This window comes from Ahaetulla prasina, chromosome 3, assembly GCF_028640845.1.
Source record: "Ahaetulla prasina isolate Xishuangbanna chromosome 3, ASM2864084v1, whole genome shotgun sequence".
NCBI classification, from domain to species: Eukaryota; Metazoa; Chordata; class Lepidosauria; order Squamata; family Colubridae; genus Ahaetulla; species Ahaetulla prasina.
Window position 1 is genome coordinate 21,255,916 of NC_080541.1, and position 14,384 is coordinate 21,270,299.

General features: G+C 40.6%; 1 protein-coding gene across 4 annotated transcripts in view; it reads left to right on the forward strand.

The window, feature by feature from the left end:
* The window catches only part of TAF2 (TATA-box binding protein associated factor 2), a 65,799-nt gene that overhangs the window by 28,946 nt on the left and 22,469 nt on the right, over window positions 1-14,384 (forward strand). For all 4 annotated transcript variants that reach the window (XM_058179206.1, XM_058179207.1, XM_058179208.1 and 1 more), the window contains 6 exons: window positions 2,321-2,461; window positions 3,283-3,393; window positions 5,696-5,889; window positions 7,563-7,702; window positions 8,946-9,015; window positions 12,088-12,197. In XM_058179206.1, the coding sequence (XP_058035189.1) occupies window positions 2,321-2,461; window positions 3,283-3,393; window positions 5,696-5,889; window positions 7,563-7,702; window positions 8,946-9,015; window positions 12,088-12,197 (766 nt within the window). The remainder of the gene's footprint in view (window positions 1-2,320; window positions 2,462-3,282; window positions 3,394-5,695; window positions 5,890-7,562; window positions 7,703-8,945; window positions 9,016-12,087; window positions 12,198-14,384) is intronic.

Here is a 14,384-nt window from a genome sequence, read left to right on the forward strand (position 1 = left end):
TCCACCCATCTATCCATCTTTTGACTGGCATTAAAACACAAAGGGCAGCATCACTGTCTGAGGTACTACTAGGGTACAATAGCAGTCAACCGTTTATCCTGGCATACTTTCCTGCCGACTGACCAACTGGAGGAAGGTACTTTAACACAACTGCCTGGCTGTAATCTCCTTCTAGTCATTAGGTAAAAGAGGACTATTTTGCTACTTTTTTGGGTGAGGTTTTGCTTCAAGAAAAGCATCCTTTTGCGATCGGTACTGTATTCACAAATAGAGTAGGGTTCAGTCGTTTACTAGCCCTTAAAATAGTTGTCCTAGTTCAGAATTTGGGGCAAATAGACCAGCTGTTCAGTATGCTTTACTGCCATGTCTGTTTCCAGCTGGAACTGGAAGGATTCTGAATTCCACATTGTCTTTCTCCGTGGGTGATCTTGTACTCTGCGGGTGGCAGAGGCATGGTTGAAATTTTCATTGAGGTTATTGGCAGGATACGTTGAGGAAATCAGTAATGCTGATGCATCTTCCAGGACTAGCTTCTTTTCATGTTCTTTTCATATTCAAGATTGAATATGTGGCTTTTGTAAAGTGGGGAGGGCATTACTGTAACACAGATGGGAGGAAAATAATTATATCCAGATGTTGATGGTGGGAAATGATCAGTGACACATGATCCACAGGTGGAAACTCTCCCCTTGACTAAAGTATTGACTGGGGTTATAATGTATTTACATTACAGGCAGTCCTCGCCTTATGACCACAGTGGAGCCCACCTTGCCATAGTTGTTAATTGAATCACTGCAGTTGTTAATTTAATAACATGCTTGTTAAGTGAATCTGGCTTCCCCATTAACTTTGCTTGTGGAGAAGATCGCAAAAGCTGATCACATGACCCCGGGACACTGCAATCATCATAAATGCATGCCAGTTGTCAAGATTTTGACCATGTGACTATGGGATTCTGCAGCGGTCGTTAAATGTGAAAAACGGTCATAAATAACTTTTTTCAGTGCCATTATAACTTTGAACAGTCACTATATATCTATATATCTATATATATTTTTTTCTGAGATTTTCATGGGTGTTTGTATGTAGGTCTTTGGTTATTCGGGTTTTCTCCCACGTAAAATTGGAAGTGTCTTGGCGACGTTTCGACGAAGTCTCATTCGTCATCTTCAGGCTTCAGCTTCGTGTTTCTGGGAGCAATGTGTGATTGCAGCTGTTTCTTCCTTTTAAACAGCTTCTTCCTTTAAAATAACCAAAGACCTACATACAAACACCCGCGAAAATCTCAGAAAAAAATATATATAGATATATATATATTGCTGGATCACACCATGTCATTTGAGATAAATTTTGAGCTGCTTCATTCTTGTCTGTGCAGATTCTCAGTCATCCAGTTCATAGTTGCCTGAAAGGTGCTTTTTCAAAAGGCAACTGGACTGTATTTGTCCTTGAGGAAGAAGAAGACATTTCGCTTCTCATCCAAGAAACTTCATTGTTTCTAGAAGGATGGAGGGGGCTATGGAGGGATTAGCTCTGTCAATCCCCCCCTCCCCTAATCTTGTCAGAACTAATCCCTCCATAGCCCCCCACCATCCTGCCAAAACCAATGAAGCTCCTTGGATGAGAAGCGAAACGTCTTCTTTTTCCTCCTCAAGGGAAAAAAAACAGACCAGTTGCCTTTTGAAAGAAGCATCTGTGATACTACTACATTCTTGGTGATTGCAAAATGCAAAAACTTTTGCGTGCATCAGTGCTTTACTTCTATGGAGGTTCTCAGTCATCCAGGTCATGGTTGTCCCAACAGTGCTTTTTCAAGAGGCAACTGGACTTTCTGGTTTTTCTTTGACGATGTTTCGCTTCTCATCCAGGAAGCTTCTTCAACTGTGACTGGATGGCGGGGAGTCAGAGCTGAAGAAGCTTCTGGGATGAGAAACGAAACGTCTTCAAAGAAAAACCAGAAAATCCACTTGCCTCTTGAAAAAGCACCATTGGGACATCAGCGCTTAAGTTTACAGCACAACCTCTCCCTCTTCCCTGCCCCTCACATTCATGTCAGATTCCATGTCAGATACATATGAATTGTTTAGCAGGCAAATGTGAGAGTGGGAAGATATGAAAAATGCTAATTGAAAGCAATAAACATTCCTTAAACAATAAGGAATATTCATTTACAGAAACCTCCTCCTTTTTTTTCTTTTTCCCACAAGCTGGAAATAAAATATGATGAAAAGAGAAGTTGGCACTCAGAGGTAGCAATAGACCAAGCTTTGCAACGTTGTTAGTAATGTGGCTTCTTATTTTCTCTCTCTTAATTATACAGATTGCAAATTTCATGGTGAGTACATGGACAGGACCACCAGCCATGAAGTCTCTCTTCACTCGAATGTTCTGTTGTAAAAGTTGTCCAAATATTGTGAAAACCAATAACTTCATGAACTTTCAGAGCTACTTTCTGCAAAAGGTAAAAAAAAACACACCAATTTATCGTCTTTCTTGATTTTCTAAATACAGCAGCTTTCCACTGTAGAGTTTGGTTCAAGAGTAGATTTGAATAATATGAACAAAAGCAGTTACTGTTATTTGATACATTTGTTATCATAAGAGGTAGCATTTCTTTGCAATGAAAAGCAAAATATCCTTCGGAAAAATGATAATTATTGATTTATTAAATTGTCTGCCCAAAGATAAACAGAAGTAAATTTAATTAGATATATTTGGACAACTTGTCTGTGGTTTATAGCCAATCTTCTTCTGCTTGGCTAATTCGGTATAGTCTCACAGCAGTTTAATTGCATGGTTAGTGGTCTTTATCATTTCCTGCTATTAATCAACTGGGAAGTAGGGATGGAATATATTGCTATATTTGTACCATGTACAATTTACTTAATACATTTCATTTAGCGATAGCCACTGTACAATTGAACAAATACCAGAAAAAAGCCATAAAGGTATACAAAACTTCTGTTTCTAAAAATATTTTGTTTATCAGGAGATAGCAATCCATCTGCCCGGCCACTTTTGGTAACTAGTGTACTCAAGTGGAAGAATCTGCTCTGATCCCACAAATCAATTTTTCAATGTAGTCTCACACCTCTTCTTCTTCAAAATGGTGACTATGAGCCACAGGAGTAATTTTATTCGGGGATTTTGTATGACACTAATCTTACTATTGGGGAGTGAAATTGAATAGAGAATACCATGTGGAAGGCAGAATGAAGTTTTACAATCTTATGATTTAACTAAAATTTGAACTGAAGCACTTACTTGGTTTTTTCCCCACAGACAATGCCAGTTGCAATGGCCTTGCTAAGAGATGTTCACAATCTGTGTCCTAAAGAAGTTTTAATGTTCATTTTAGACCTGATCAAGTACAATGACAACAGAAAAAACAAGGTAGGAAGTTGTTTAAATTAACAGACTTTTTTTACCTCATGACTATTGATTTTATGTTACAGGAAAAGTACAAAACAGATGATTGTTTATTTTTATGGAACATATAAGGGACCATGACCTATTTATGTGTGGAAAAATGGATATAACTCTTATTCACTGTGTATCAAAACTACTTCCAGGCATCAACAAATAAAAATGCAGTAAATAAAATGCAAAGTCACAAAAATAGATCACGACAGAAAGGCAGTTCATAACTTCCATTAGTGACCAAGCTTATCTTAACTGTCTTACAATAGTCTAGTAGAATTAGTGGGGGAGGCAAAAGGGTAAAGTTGCTTCATAATGTGGAGGCTACCATCAAGAAGGTCCATTTTTGGTCCTCATTCCCTTCATCTTGTATACGTTGGGGATGCGCCTCACCTCCTTTCAGGATGAAATACAAGATAGGCAGAATTTGATTGGAAGAGATAGTTGTTTACAGTGTAATATATGCACAGATACACACAGATTTTATATACACCTAACACTGAATGCAGGAACCACAGGATCTTTTGCACAGGTGTGGGATGCATGGGGTAGATGGAATGTTGTGGTTCAAGAAAATGAGACGGTAGAAACCTCTAGGAGTGGGAATAAGTTCAGAGCTTAAAGGGTCATAAATGGGCCTATAATTTCCAAGTAACAACGAACAATCAGGAAGTAAGGCCAATAACACTTTGAATTGGCATCCAGTGCAGGACCCATAGCACAAGTGGTAATGCGCTCGTGGTGCCTAGTGCCACTTAACAGTTCTCTTGCTGAGTATTCTTTAAAGGTGGCCCTTTGTAGATTTCATTATACATCCCACTACCCCAATCAAGTAGACTATGAGTTACCTATGTGAGATCCTCCTGCTTTAGGTAGGGCTGCAACTGCTAAGCAGTCCAAATGACAGTTAGATTGCAAGCCTTAGGAATCCTGGGGCAAAATATTCTGATTAAAGAAATGACACTTAGCATGGAGAGACTCGTCCAATCTTGAGAGGTGTTTGGTGATCATGCACAGCTTAGCAGTGCATTGACTAGCACTGATGATGTTACCTAGTATGGATAATCAAACATCTGCAATGAAAACAACCGAAATCAGGGCGCACCAAGAACCTCTCATTTCAATCCTGAGCTGTAAATACTCTCCTTTATTGGTCTCCCAGTCCTTTTCAGTTGCAGCACCTTCCAAGTGGTGTTTACAACAATTCACAAACTTCTTTAGCCAGCCAGCCATTACTGGCATTTGAAGTTTGCACACTTGGGATGTACCCCAATTGGAGAAAACTGACAAACACAAAAGTTTTTCCTAGATTCTGAGTCTGGAATCGAAGTCTAGACACAAAGACAGGACAAGTAAATGATAAAGAAAACTAGTGAGATCCAAAACACCTGATTCTTAGATTTACACATTAGGAAGCTTCCACACTGGGTTCCATGGCTAAAAATACCCTTGACTTTGGCATTTGGTGGCCAAAATCAAGGACATTTAAATAACGTCAAGAATTAAAATTGGGGACTGGATTCAAGATTGAAAGCAATGAAATGTTTTGGTTGTTTAAAGAATGGAAGGAGTTCTTAGGAAAGTTCCTGGGTATTTGTGTATGTTGCAGAGCATTGCCAAAGGTATGAATTATAATAAGGAAACAATAAGTTGCAAATACAAGACAGAAAAAATAAGGACGGGTGCCCAGATCTTTAGCGAAATTATTTAGGGGTGGGGAAGCTTCGGGATTGGTTCACAATTTAAATAGGATCTGCACTGTCCCGGTAAAAGAGTTCTCTGGAGAAGTTTGAAAAGTTGGTGGGCATATGCTTGTGTAAGCAATGTGTGAAACCTATTGAATATTCTTTTGGGGAAGGTTCCTTTTTTATATTCTTTAGTTGATACCTTTCCTTTTTGTAAAGCTTTGGGGTTTGCGTTATCTTTGTAACTGCTAGTTCAAGTGATCTAGTGTTACTATATTACATTTTATTGTGTAGTGTTACCATTGCAATTTATTGTTGGCATAAAATTGTTGCGACTTTTTATTGCATGCCTTTTTAGCGTCAGCCAATTGCAGGGATATGGGGTATAAAACAAATAAGAAAGTTCTTTGGGTTCAGCCCCGCAAAGCCGTTTCTTTGTGCATAAATCCAATTTGGACAATGGGGTTTATCTGTGCTGATGGTCCGTTTCCTTGATTAGAGCAGCCAGTTTAACGGAATGTATCCGGCGGATGCTTTTCTTTGTAATGCTCTGCACTGCATCTTAATAAATTTCACTCTCTTGACTTTAGTTTTCAGACAACTATTACCGTGCGGAACTGATTGATGCGCTAGCAAACTCTGTAACTCCTGCAGTCAGCGTGAACAATGAAGCCCGTACTTTGGACAATCTAAATCCTGATGTGCGCCTTATTCTTGAAGAAATCACCCGATTCTTAAACATGGAAAAACTGCTACCCAGTTACAGGCACACAATTACAGTCAGGTATGATACAGAAATATTAATGATTTTCTGAAAATCTAAATCTGAAAGAAAGTTAGATGAATTCCCTTCTTCCTTCTCCCCTTAACTGGGTGGTTCATCTTGATTCAGTCACTCAGATCTTGCACCAAGGCGCTTTTAACAACATTCTGATTTTTATCAGTAAATGTACAAGAGACAAAGCAGAGATTTAATAGGTGACTGGATTTTTTTTTTCCAGAAAAAAACAACCTGTCTTGAAAAAAACAACCAATAAGCATTATTAAAAACATTTGTACTGTAGTTCTTTGACATTATTTTCTACGTAAGCTGTGATAGAAGCTAAAGATTACAATTTGTGATAGTCAGTTAAGGGTGTTTTAAGTAGAGGTCTGTACAGTTGTAAAACATGTTTCAGTCCAGGCCATTTGTGACAGAGAACAGTGTCTTGACAAGCCTAGATCAGGAGGGGAATCTCATGCATGGGGAAACAAAGAGAAAAGAGCAAAATTAGAAGCCACAGGAGCTAAGATTCTTGATATAGGGTTATTTCCATAATTTGCTTACAAGGTTTTTCATAATATAGATGATATTGTTTTATGGTGCACATTTTATTGTTTTATTTTGGCTGTGAACCGCCCTGAGTCCTTCGGGAGAAGGGCGGTATAAAAATCTAATAAAATCTAAATCTAAATCTAAAAATGCGGCATTGGATAACACAGTGAAAATATTAAATTGCTTTAATATTCTGCCTGTTTCAGAAGTCTTTTTATTAACATCACACTTCTATAAGATTATACTAGACGCAACTTGAAGAATTAATTGTAGATAGACATCGATCTATGACTATTCCGCAATTTTTTGAAGTTATGACAGTGCTTAATGAATGTTGGTTATAATTGGTCCTCGGAGTTCTGGCTATATACCAGCACCCCCGTGGTCATGTGATTGGGATCTGGGTGATTGGCAGATTGCATTTATGACCAGTTTTACCCTCCCTGATGATCTGATCACTGTTTGCAACCTTTCCTGCTGGCTTCTCCAGAAAGTCAAAGGGGAAGGTAGATTGAAAGTTGCAGGGATAAGTCTCCCCCATCCGTGCATTCTCCCCCATTCTCTTGGCGCTCGTACTACACTGGCCTTTCATATACCACCACTTCACATGCACTCAACCCATTTCTGGTACACACCCAATCCATTCTGCATCTCTTGTTTGCTTCCTTACACCCATGAGCCCCAGCAGGGGTGGTATTCGCTTACCTTTGCTACCGGTTCGCAAATGTGAGCACGCACACTCACCTCTTCTACCTGTATACATGCGCAGGGCCTTCCACGCATACTCAGAGCTTCAAAAACATGGATAAATGGGACTGATTATATCCGGGTGGGTGGGCGGAGCCTCCCGTAGCTGTCGCTACCGGTTCACCCGAACTGGATATAACCGGTTGAATACCACGACCGCTCTAAGCTGAGCAATGCAGTTGTGCTTTATTAACATGCTGCTTAGCGACAAAAATTCCAGTACCGCATGCCATTGTAAACTGAGGAGATTGTAAACTACAGTGAATTTTCCATAGTTCAGAAATTATGATACTCTTCAGTTTGTTTTGATGAGGCCAAAATACGTTTTTTGTTTTCCCAGTGGCTATAAATTTGGATTTTACAGCAGTTTTCTCCCCCTCCCCTTTTCTTCACAGCTGTTTAAATGCAATTCGGATCCTGCAGAAGAACGGCCATGTTCCAAGTGATCCTGCTGTCTTTAAATCTTATGCAGAATATGGCCATTTTGTAGATATCCGAATAGCAGCTTTGGAGGCGGTTGTTGACTATACAAAAGGTGGGCTGGATAATGTGTTTTTGTGTGTGTGTGTGTGTGTGTGTGTTTTAACAAAAGGAGTTTTCTTTCATGATCTTTTGACAACGTATCGTATTTTAGAACACAGAGGCAGCCCATCAATCCTTCAGGAATTTTGTGACTCTCTACAGTCCCATTATGTTCAGGGAAGGATATCTCTTTTATCCTATTCCCTATGTTAATCAGGCAGCCTATAGAGAAAGTAACCTCTTCCTGCAATTTTATAGATTTCACTGCTCTTATGGATGTGACAACAATAGCCTTGTCTGTAACTTAAATGTTTCTGCCAATATTCCTAAATCGATGAAGTTCTTCCCAGCCTGCCAAACAATGGCACACAGTGGTGCTTAAAAGTTTGTATACTCTTGTCCCAAAGGTGCTTTTTTCAAGAGGGAACTGGACTTCTTTGTTTTTTCTTTGATGACATTTCGCTTCTCAACCAAGAAGCTTCTTCAGCTCTGACTGGATGGTGGGGAATGGGAAGAATCGAGACAGAGCTGAAGAAGCTTCTTGGTTGAGAAGTGAAACATCTTCAAAGAAAAAACGAGAAAGTCCAGTTGCCTCTTGAAAAAAGCACCTTTGGGACAACCATGACCTGGATGATTGAGAATCTCCATAGACATTTGTGAACGCTTGAATTTTCAGTCTTTCTGCATAAATATGATCTAGAACAGGGGTCCTCAACCCCCAATCTGTGGACTGGTACCAGTCTGTGGCATACCAGTAACTGGGCCGCACAAACAAGCAAAGCCCCATCTACAATATGCAGCCAGCACACAAAACTTCGCTCCCTCCGGTCCATGGAAAAACATTTTCTCCATGGAACCGGTCCCTGCTGCCCAAAAAGGTTGGGGACCACTGATTAGAACATGATCTGTTCTCCACATAAATCCCAAAACTAGATAAAGAGAACCCAATTATACAAATGAGTCTGGAACATCATATTTGTTTCGTAACCACATTTTAGACTACATTTTAGACTACATTTGTGCAGAAATATTGAACATTCAAAATATAGTTGTAAACACGACTATAGTAAGTTGGAAAAATGCAGCTTCTCTGTCATTTGCTGGCTATCATCAGAATAACGCCTGTTCTCAAAGTTTGTAAGAACAATAAATAAATTTGTAAGCTTCTTTCCTCTTCCCCAAGAACGTTTTTCTAATTTCTTCTGATGAGTGAGATCGACCATCTTGATTAACAGGATGTATTTTTATCCTTATAGTTGACCGAAGTTACGAGGAAATGCAGTGGCTCCTAAATATGGTCCAGAATGATCCAGTGCCCTATGTCAGGTTAGGCCTCACCCCCTTTTGGGGGGGACAACATTGTTGGATTTTAATTTATTTTATATATAAATAATACCCTAAATGTAAAATTGCTTTTTCCAATAATCCATTTACAACCACCTGATTAAAAGAGTATAGTTTTGATTTATATATCTCAAATGATTTTGCCTTTATTATAATAATAATAATAACAACAACAGAGTTGGAAGGGACCTTGGAGGCCTTCTAGTCCAACCCCCTGCCCAGGCAGGAAACCCTACACCATCTCAGACAGATGGTTATCCAACATTTTCTTAAAAATTTCCAGTGTTGGAGCATTTACAACTTCAGGCAAGTTGTTCCACTTATTAATTTTTCTAACTGTCAGGAAATTTCTCCTTAGTTCTAAGTTGCTTCTTTCCTTGATTAGTTTCCACCCATTGCTTCTTGTTCTACCCTCAGGTGCTTTGGAGATTATTTTTTAAAATGTACTCTACTGCTATGTTTCCCTTTCTTGGGTTTTGTTAGCCATAATCCCATTTTTCAGCGGTGAAGATTTGCAAGGCATCTTAGTTTCTCAGGATACAGGAATTATCCTTGGGTCATGGCTTAAGTTCATACAACACACCAGACTAAATTATATTGATCAGTTTGTATGAAATAACTCTTCCAAGTTGAAGTCCACGAGTCTTAAAGCTGCCAAGTTTGAAGACCTCTGCTCTATATCTTATGTGAAGATACCTTGTTTTCTCGAAAATAAGACCCGGTCTTATAATTTTTTTCCCACCAAAAAAGGCACCAAGTCTTATTTTCAGGGGGGGTGTCTTCCACTGACTCACCTTATGGCAGCGGCACCAACAGCCCCGCCCAGCAGAAACCCGCAGCCAGCCTACTTCTTCGGCCGCTTGTCGCTGCTTATGTGCATCGCCCCTGGCCTCCCTTTCACTGCCAGAGGCTTCCCGGTAAGGCCTCTGCAGCTGGGAAATGGGCTCCATATTGACACGCGCAGTGCTCCCCCTCGTTTCACCATTAGAGGCCCTTCCAGAAAGGCCTCTTCAGCCAAGAAACGAGGTCCAGATTGACGTGCGCATCGCCCCCGGCTTCTGTTTCGCCATTCTGTTTCTTCCTTCCTAGAATGAACGGCCTCTGCAGCCGATAACAGAGCTTTGGATCAATCCGGAGCTCTTTTATCAGCTGCAGAGGGCTTTCTGGAAGGGCCTCTGATGGCGAAACGAGGCCGGGGGGGCGGGGGGGGGGCTCCACGCTTGTCAATCCAGAGGGTGTTTCTCAGCTGTACTTGTCTTCACTGACAAGTGACAGCGAGGCCAGGGGCAACACGCAGAAGCGGCGGCAAGCAGCCGCAGAAGAAGTGGGCTGGCAAAGCAGGTGTCAGGGTACGCGAGGCTTGGTAAGTAGGGCAGCTCCACCCTCCATCCCCACCCTACCTTAATTTTTACCCAGGCAGCTTGCAACTCCCCCTGCATCCTGGAATGGGCGGGGTCTTAATTAGGGATTATTTTGAGGGTAGGGCTTATATTGAGTGCACATGTAAAAATCAAGCTAGGACTTACTTTTGGAGTAGATCGTATTTTCAGGAAAACACAGTATATTCACACACGTTGTATGAATGTAACTTAGAGTTGTCGTACGGGTAGCAGCACTGGGAAAAAGTGACGTATGCCTGTTTTTCACATTTATGACCATTGCAGCATCCCTATGGTCACATGATCAGAAATTCAGACCGCCCATCAATTGACTCGTAGTTATGACGGTTGCAGGGTCCTGGGGTCATGTAAATCCCCTTTTGCAACTTTCTGACAAGCAAAATCAATAGGGAAGCCAGATTCACTGAACAGCCACCTTGCTAATTTAATACCTGCAGTGATTTCACTTAACAAATGTGGCAAGAAAGGTCGTAACATGGGACAAAACTCACTTGACAACTGTCTTGCTTAGCAACAGAAATTTGGGGCTCAATTGTGGTCATAAATTGAGAAGTATCTGTATTCAGATTGTTACTGCTTGGGTCAATAAGTTTGGATTATCGGCTTCTGTTTGAAATCATATATTACTAAGCAAGAGGGCATTGCTTAGTAATATTTATTTTGTATTACTACTATTATTACTACAAAAGAACTACTTATTTTGAGGATAAGTAAGAGTTGTTTAAAGTGAAAACCTAAAACTGATGAGAAAATAGTAAGTTTCTTACGCTTTTCCTAGCAACTGCCCATATTCAACTAGTTTGAGAAACATAGCATGGCAAACCTTTATTTTTTTTGAAGGAAAATCCATCTTTAATTTTTTTTCTATAATCTTCCTCCTTTAAATTCACACAACTCGCAGTGTATTCTACTCAGAGTATGTGGGTTCATTCTATGTGGGAACTAAAGAAAATATTTGGTTTCTGGTTTGTAATTGCAGACAAAGATTATAAATGATATATTTCTTTAATGTTTTGCCCTGTTGATTTTAAGCTACAGGGATAATTCAAGTGTGTACACCTGATGACCTGAATAATGACAACATTTGAACTATTTAGTTTCTTTTCTGTATTGGTTTCTTTATTGTTATTTTTTAGAAGTTTAGGCAAATTTACAGAAAGTGATTTCCTAAACTTTATGAACGCAAATTAATGAGTTTGACCCTATAATATTAAAGTTCAGAACTTTCTCCAAAATTTGAGAAAGTATAAGAATAAGGTAAAGGTTCCCCTCGCATATATGTGCTAGTCGTTCCCGACTCTAGGGGGCAGTGCTCATCTCCGTTTCAAAGCCGAAGAGCCAGCGCTGTCCAAAGACGTCTCCATGGTCATGTGGCCGCCAAAGACGCACGAACACTGTTACCCTCCCACCAAAGGAGTCCCTATTTTTCTACTTGCATTTTTTATGTGCTTTTGAACTGCTAGGTTGGCAGAAGCTGGGACAAATAACGGGAGCTCATCCCGTTGCCCGGCAGCACTAGGGATTCGAACTGCTGAACTTTCGATCGACAAGCTCAGCGTCTTAGCCTCTGAGCCACCGCATCCCTTAAGTATAAGAATAAAAACCTGCAAATTAGAATTTGTATGGATTAAAATTTGATTTTATCTTCTTTCAGACATAAAATATTAAACATGTTGACAAAGAATCCACCATTTACCAAGAACATGGAATCTCCTTTATGCAATGAAGCTTTGGTCGATCAACTCTGGAAGCTTATGAATTCAGGTTAAAATCTTTTTTTCTTAATTACTTACAATTTTTATATCAATCAACATCTATTAATATATAGAATAAAACTAAACATACATATTTATGTATCTTCATAATTTACCCTATGCCGTTACTCTAAAGCACACAAATGTAACTTATTTGGATGTCCTCCAACATAGACTTTGTCTTTTAGTCAGATCTGCAATAAACATTCTAACTATGCTATAAATGGAAATTATCTGCACTGTATATTGGGTTTACCTTTGTAATAGTGAACTAATGAGTCAGGCTTGATCATGCTAGGCTTCTTCAGCCGTGGTAGCACAGTGGTTAGAATGCAGTACTGCAGGCTACTTCTGCTGCCTGCCGGCTGCCGGCAGTTCATTTCTCACCGGCTCAAGGTTGACTCAGCCTTCCATCCTTCCGAGGTAGGTAAAATAAGGACCCAGATTGTTGGGGGCAAGAGGCTGACACTGTAAACCACTTAGAGAGAACTGTAAAGCATTATGAAGTGATATATAAGTCTAAGTGCTTATATATTGGTAGTGCTACTGCTATTCTTCAAAAATCAGCTGAACTTGGAAAACAAATGTCACATCATATAAAATCCACTAATTTCTCTAAGAACAGTAAACACAAGAATTTCAACAACTGACAGTGACAAACTTCAGAGGCTAAGTCCTTCTTGTATAACGCGGGAGAATACATAGGGATAATATTCAGCAAATTTGTTCAACTGTTAATTGAGGATGCAAAGTAACAAAGGAAGTTAGTTTTTATGCAATTTTCTATTGATAGAACTGTTTCCATCAGTAGAACTGGGAGGAGGCTGTTCTCCCCATTTCAGACCTTCACACAGCTTTTCTGTGTGTTTACATTTTACACATTAACACACATGATTTTTGTTTCAAATTAATTTGATTAGAACTGGGTTCTGGCAGCGAGGGGCATCTAACAATGCATATACATTTGTTGCCACAAGTTGTAGTTTGTTGCCTAGCGTGGAAGGGTAGCAAATTATGTGTACCTCACAGCCAGTGGACAGCTGTCCTGCAGCGTTGCCATGATGCCCAACAAGCTGGCCACTTCGGGTTCCTGAAAACATTACATCTGGCCAACAGGCAGTTCTGGTGGCCCAAAATGAAAAAAAAAAGACGTAGAAAACTATGTCAGGAGCTGCATGGTCTGCGCAACCATGAAGAAAGGGCCAGAGAAACCCCCAGGCCTCCTGCAACCTGTGGCTAATCCCACCCGACCCTGGGAGGAAATAGCCATGGATTTCATTGTAGAGCTCCCTGCAAGCGACGGGAATACTGTCAAATGGACGGTAATTGATCTATTCTCGAAGCAAGCCCATTTTGTGGCCTGCCCTGGTCTGTTGTGGCCTGCCAGCAGAGCTGGTGGCAGACTCAGACAGTGAGGAGGTTGGGGAGGAACATGGAGTCTGGGGAAGGCTCTGATGAGGGCTCTGCGTTGGAGGCAGAGATGGGGCCAGGGCCACCTGTCAGCTGCCTTCGGAGTCGGATATGAATGGGGCAGAAGAACAGCTGAAGCCTGTTCTTGATATGCACAGGGCTGCCAGGAGAAGGGAACAGTTAAGGAACAAAGGCTGACTCGGGAGTAAAGCCACAGGTGGACGGTGAATGGCCCCTCCCAGAGGGAATAAAAGAGGAGCGAAAGGGGAAGGGAGTTTGCAGGATACAATTAGTTTGCTAATTAAGCTTAATTAGTTTTTGACTCTCAGAGACTCCTTGCCAAGTACTTTCTTGTACAGTGTTGCATTTTGAAGATATAGGCCTGGCAGCTCTCCAAGCCAGATAAAATCTATGTTTGTGAATTCACCCTGGAAAAACTGTTTCCGGGGACTTTGCTGGATGCGAATGAGGAGAATTCACAGCAACTTAATAAAAAGGGGTTTTGTTGAGACAAGGAGTGGTTTGGGGAAGCCTAGGTCAGAACAGGGCCTACCGTCAGCATGTAAGCTGGCCATGTTCCTCACTCATATCCACTGCCTCCCTGGTGTACCGAGGAGGATCATCTCTACTGCCTTAGATGGGATTAAGGAATTCATGAGAGTTAGATAAATTGACGATGTTGGTCCTTGTGTTTATACGGCACTTCTGGTTTCAGAGGTCTAACATCCTGCTTCCCACAGAGGCCAAATATACTTCTGATTGTGAAGGCAATCTTTTCCCACTCATC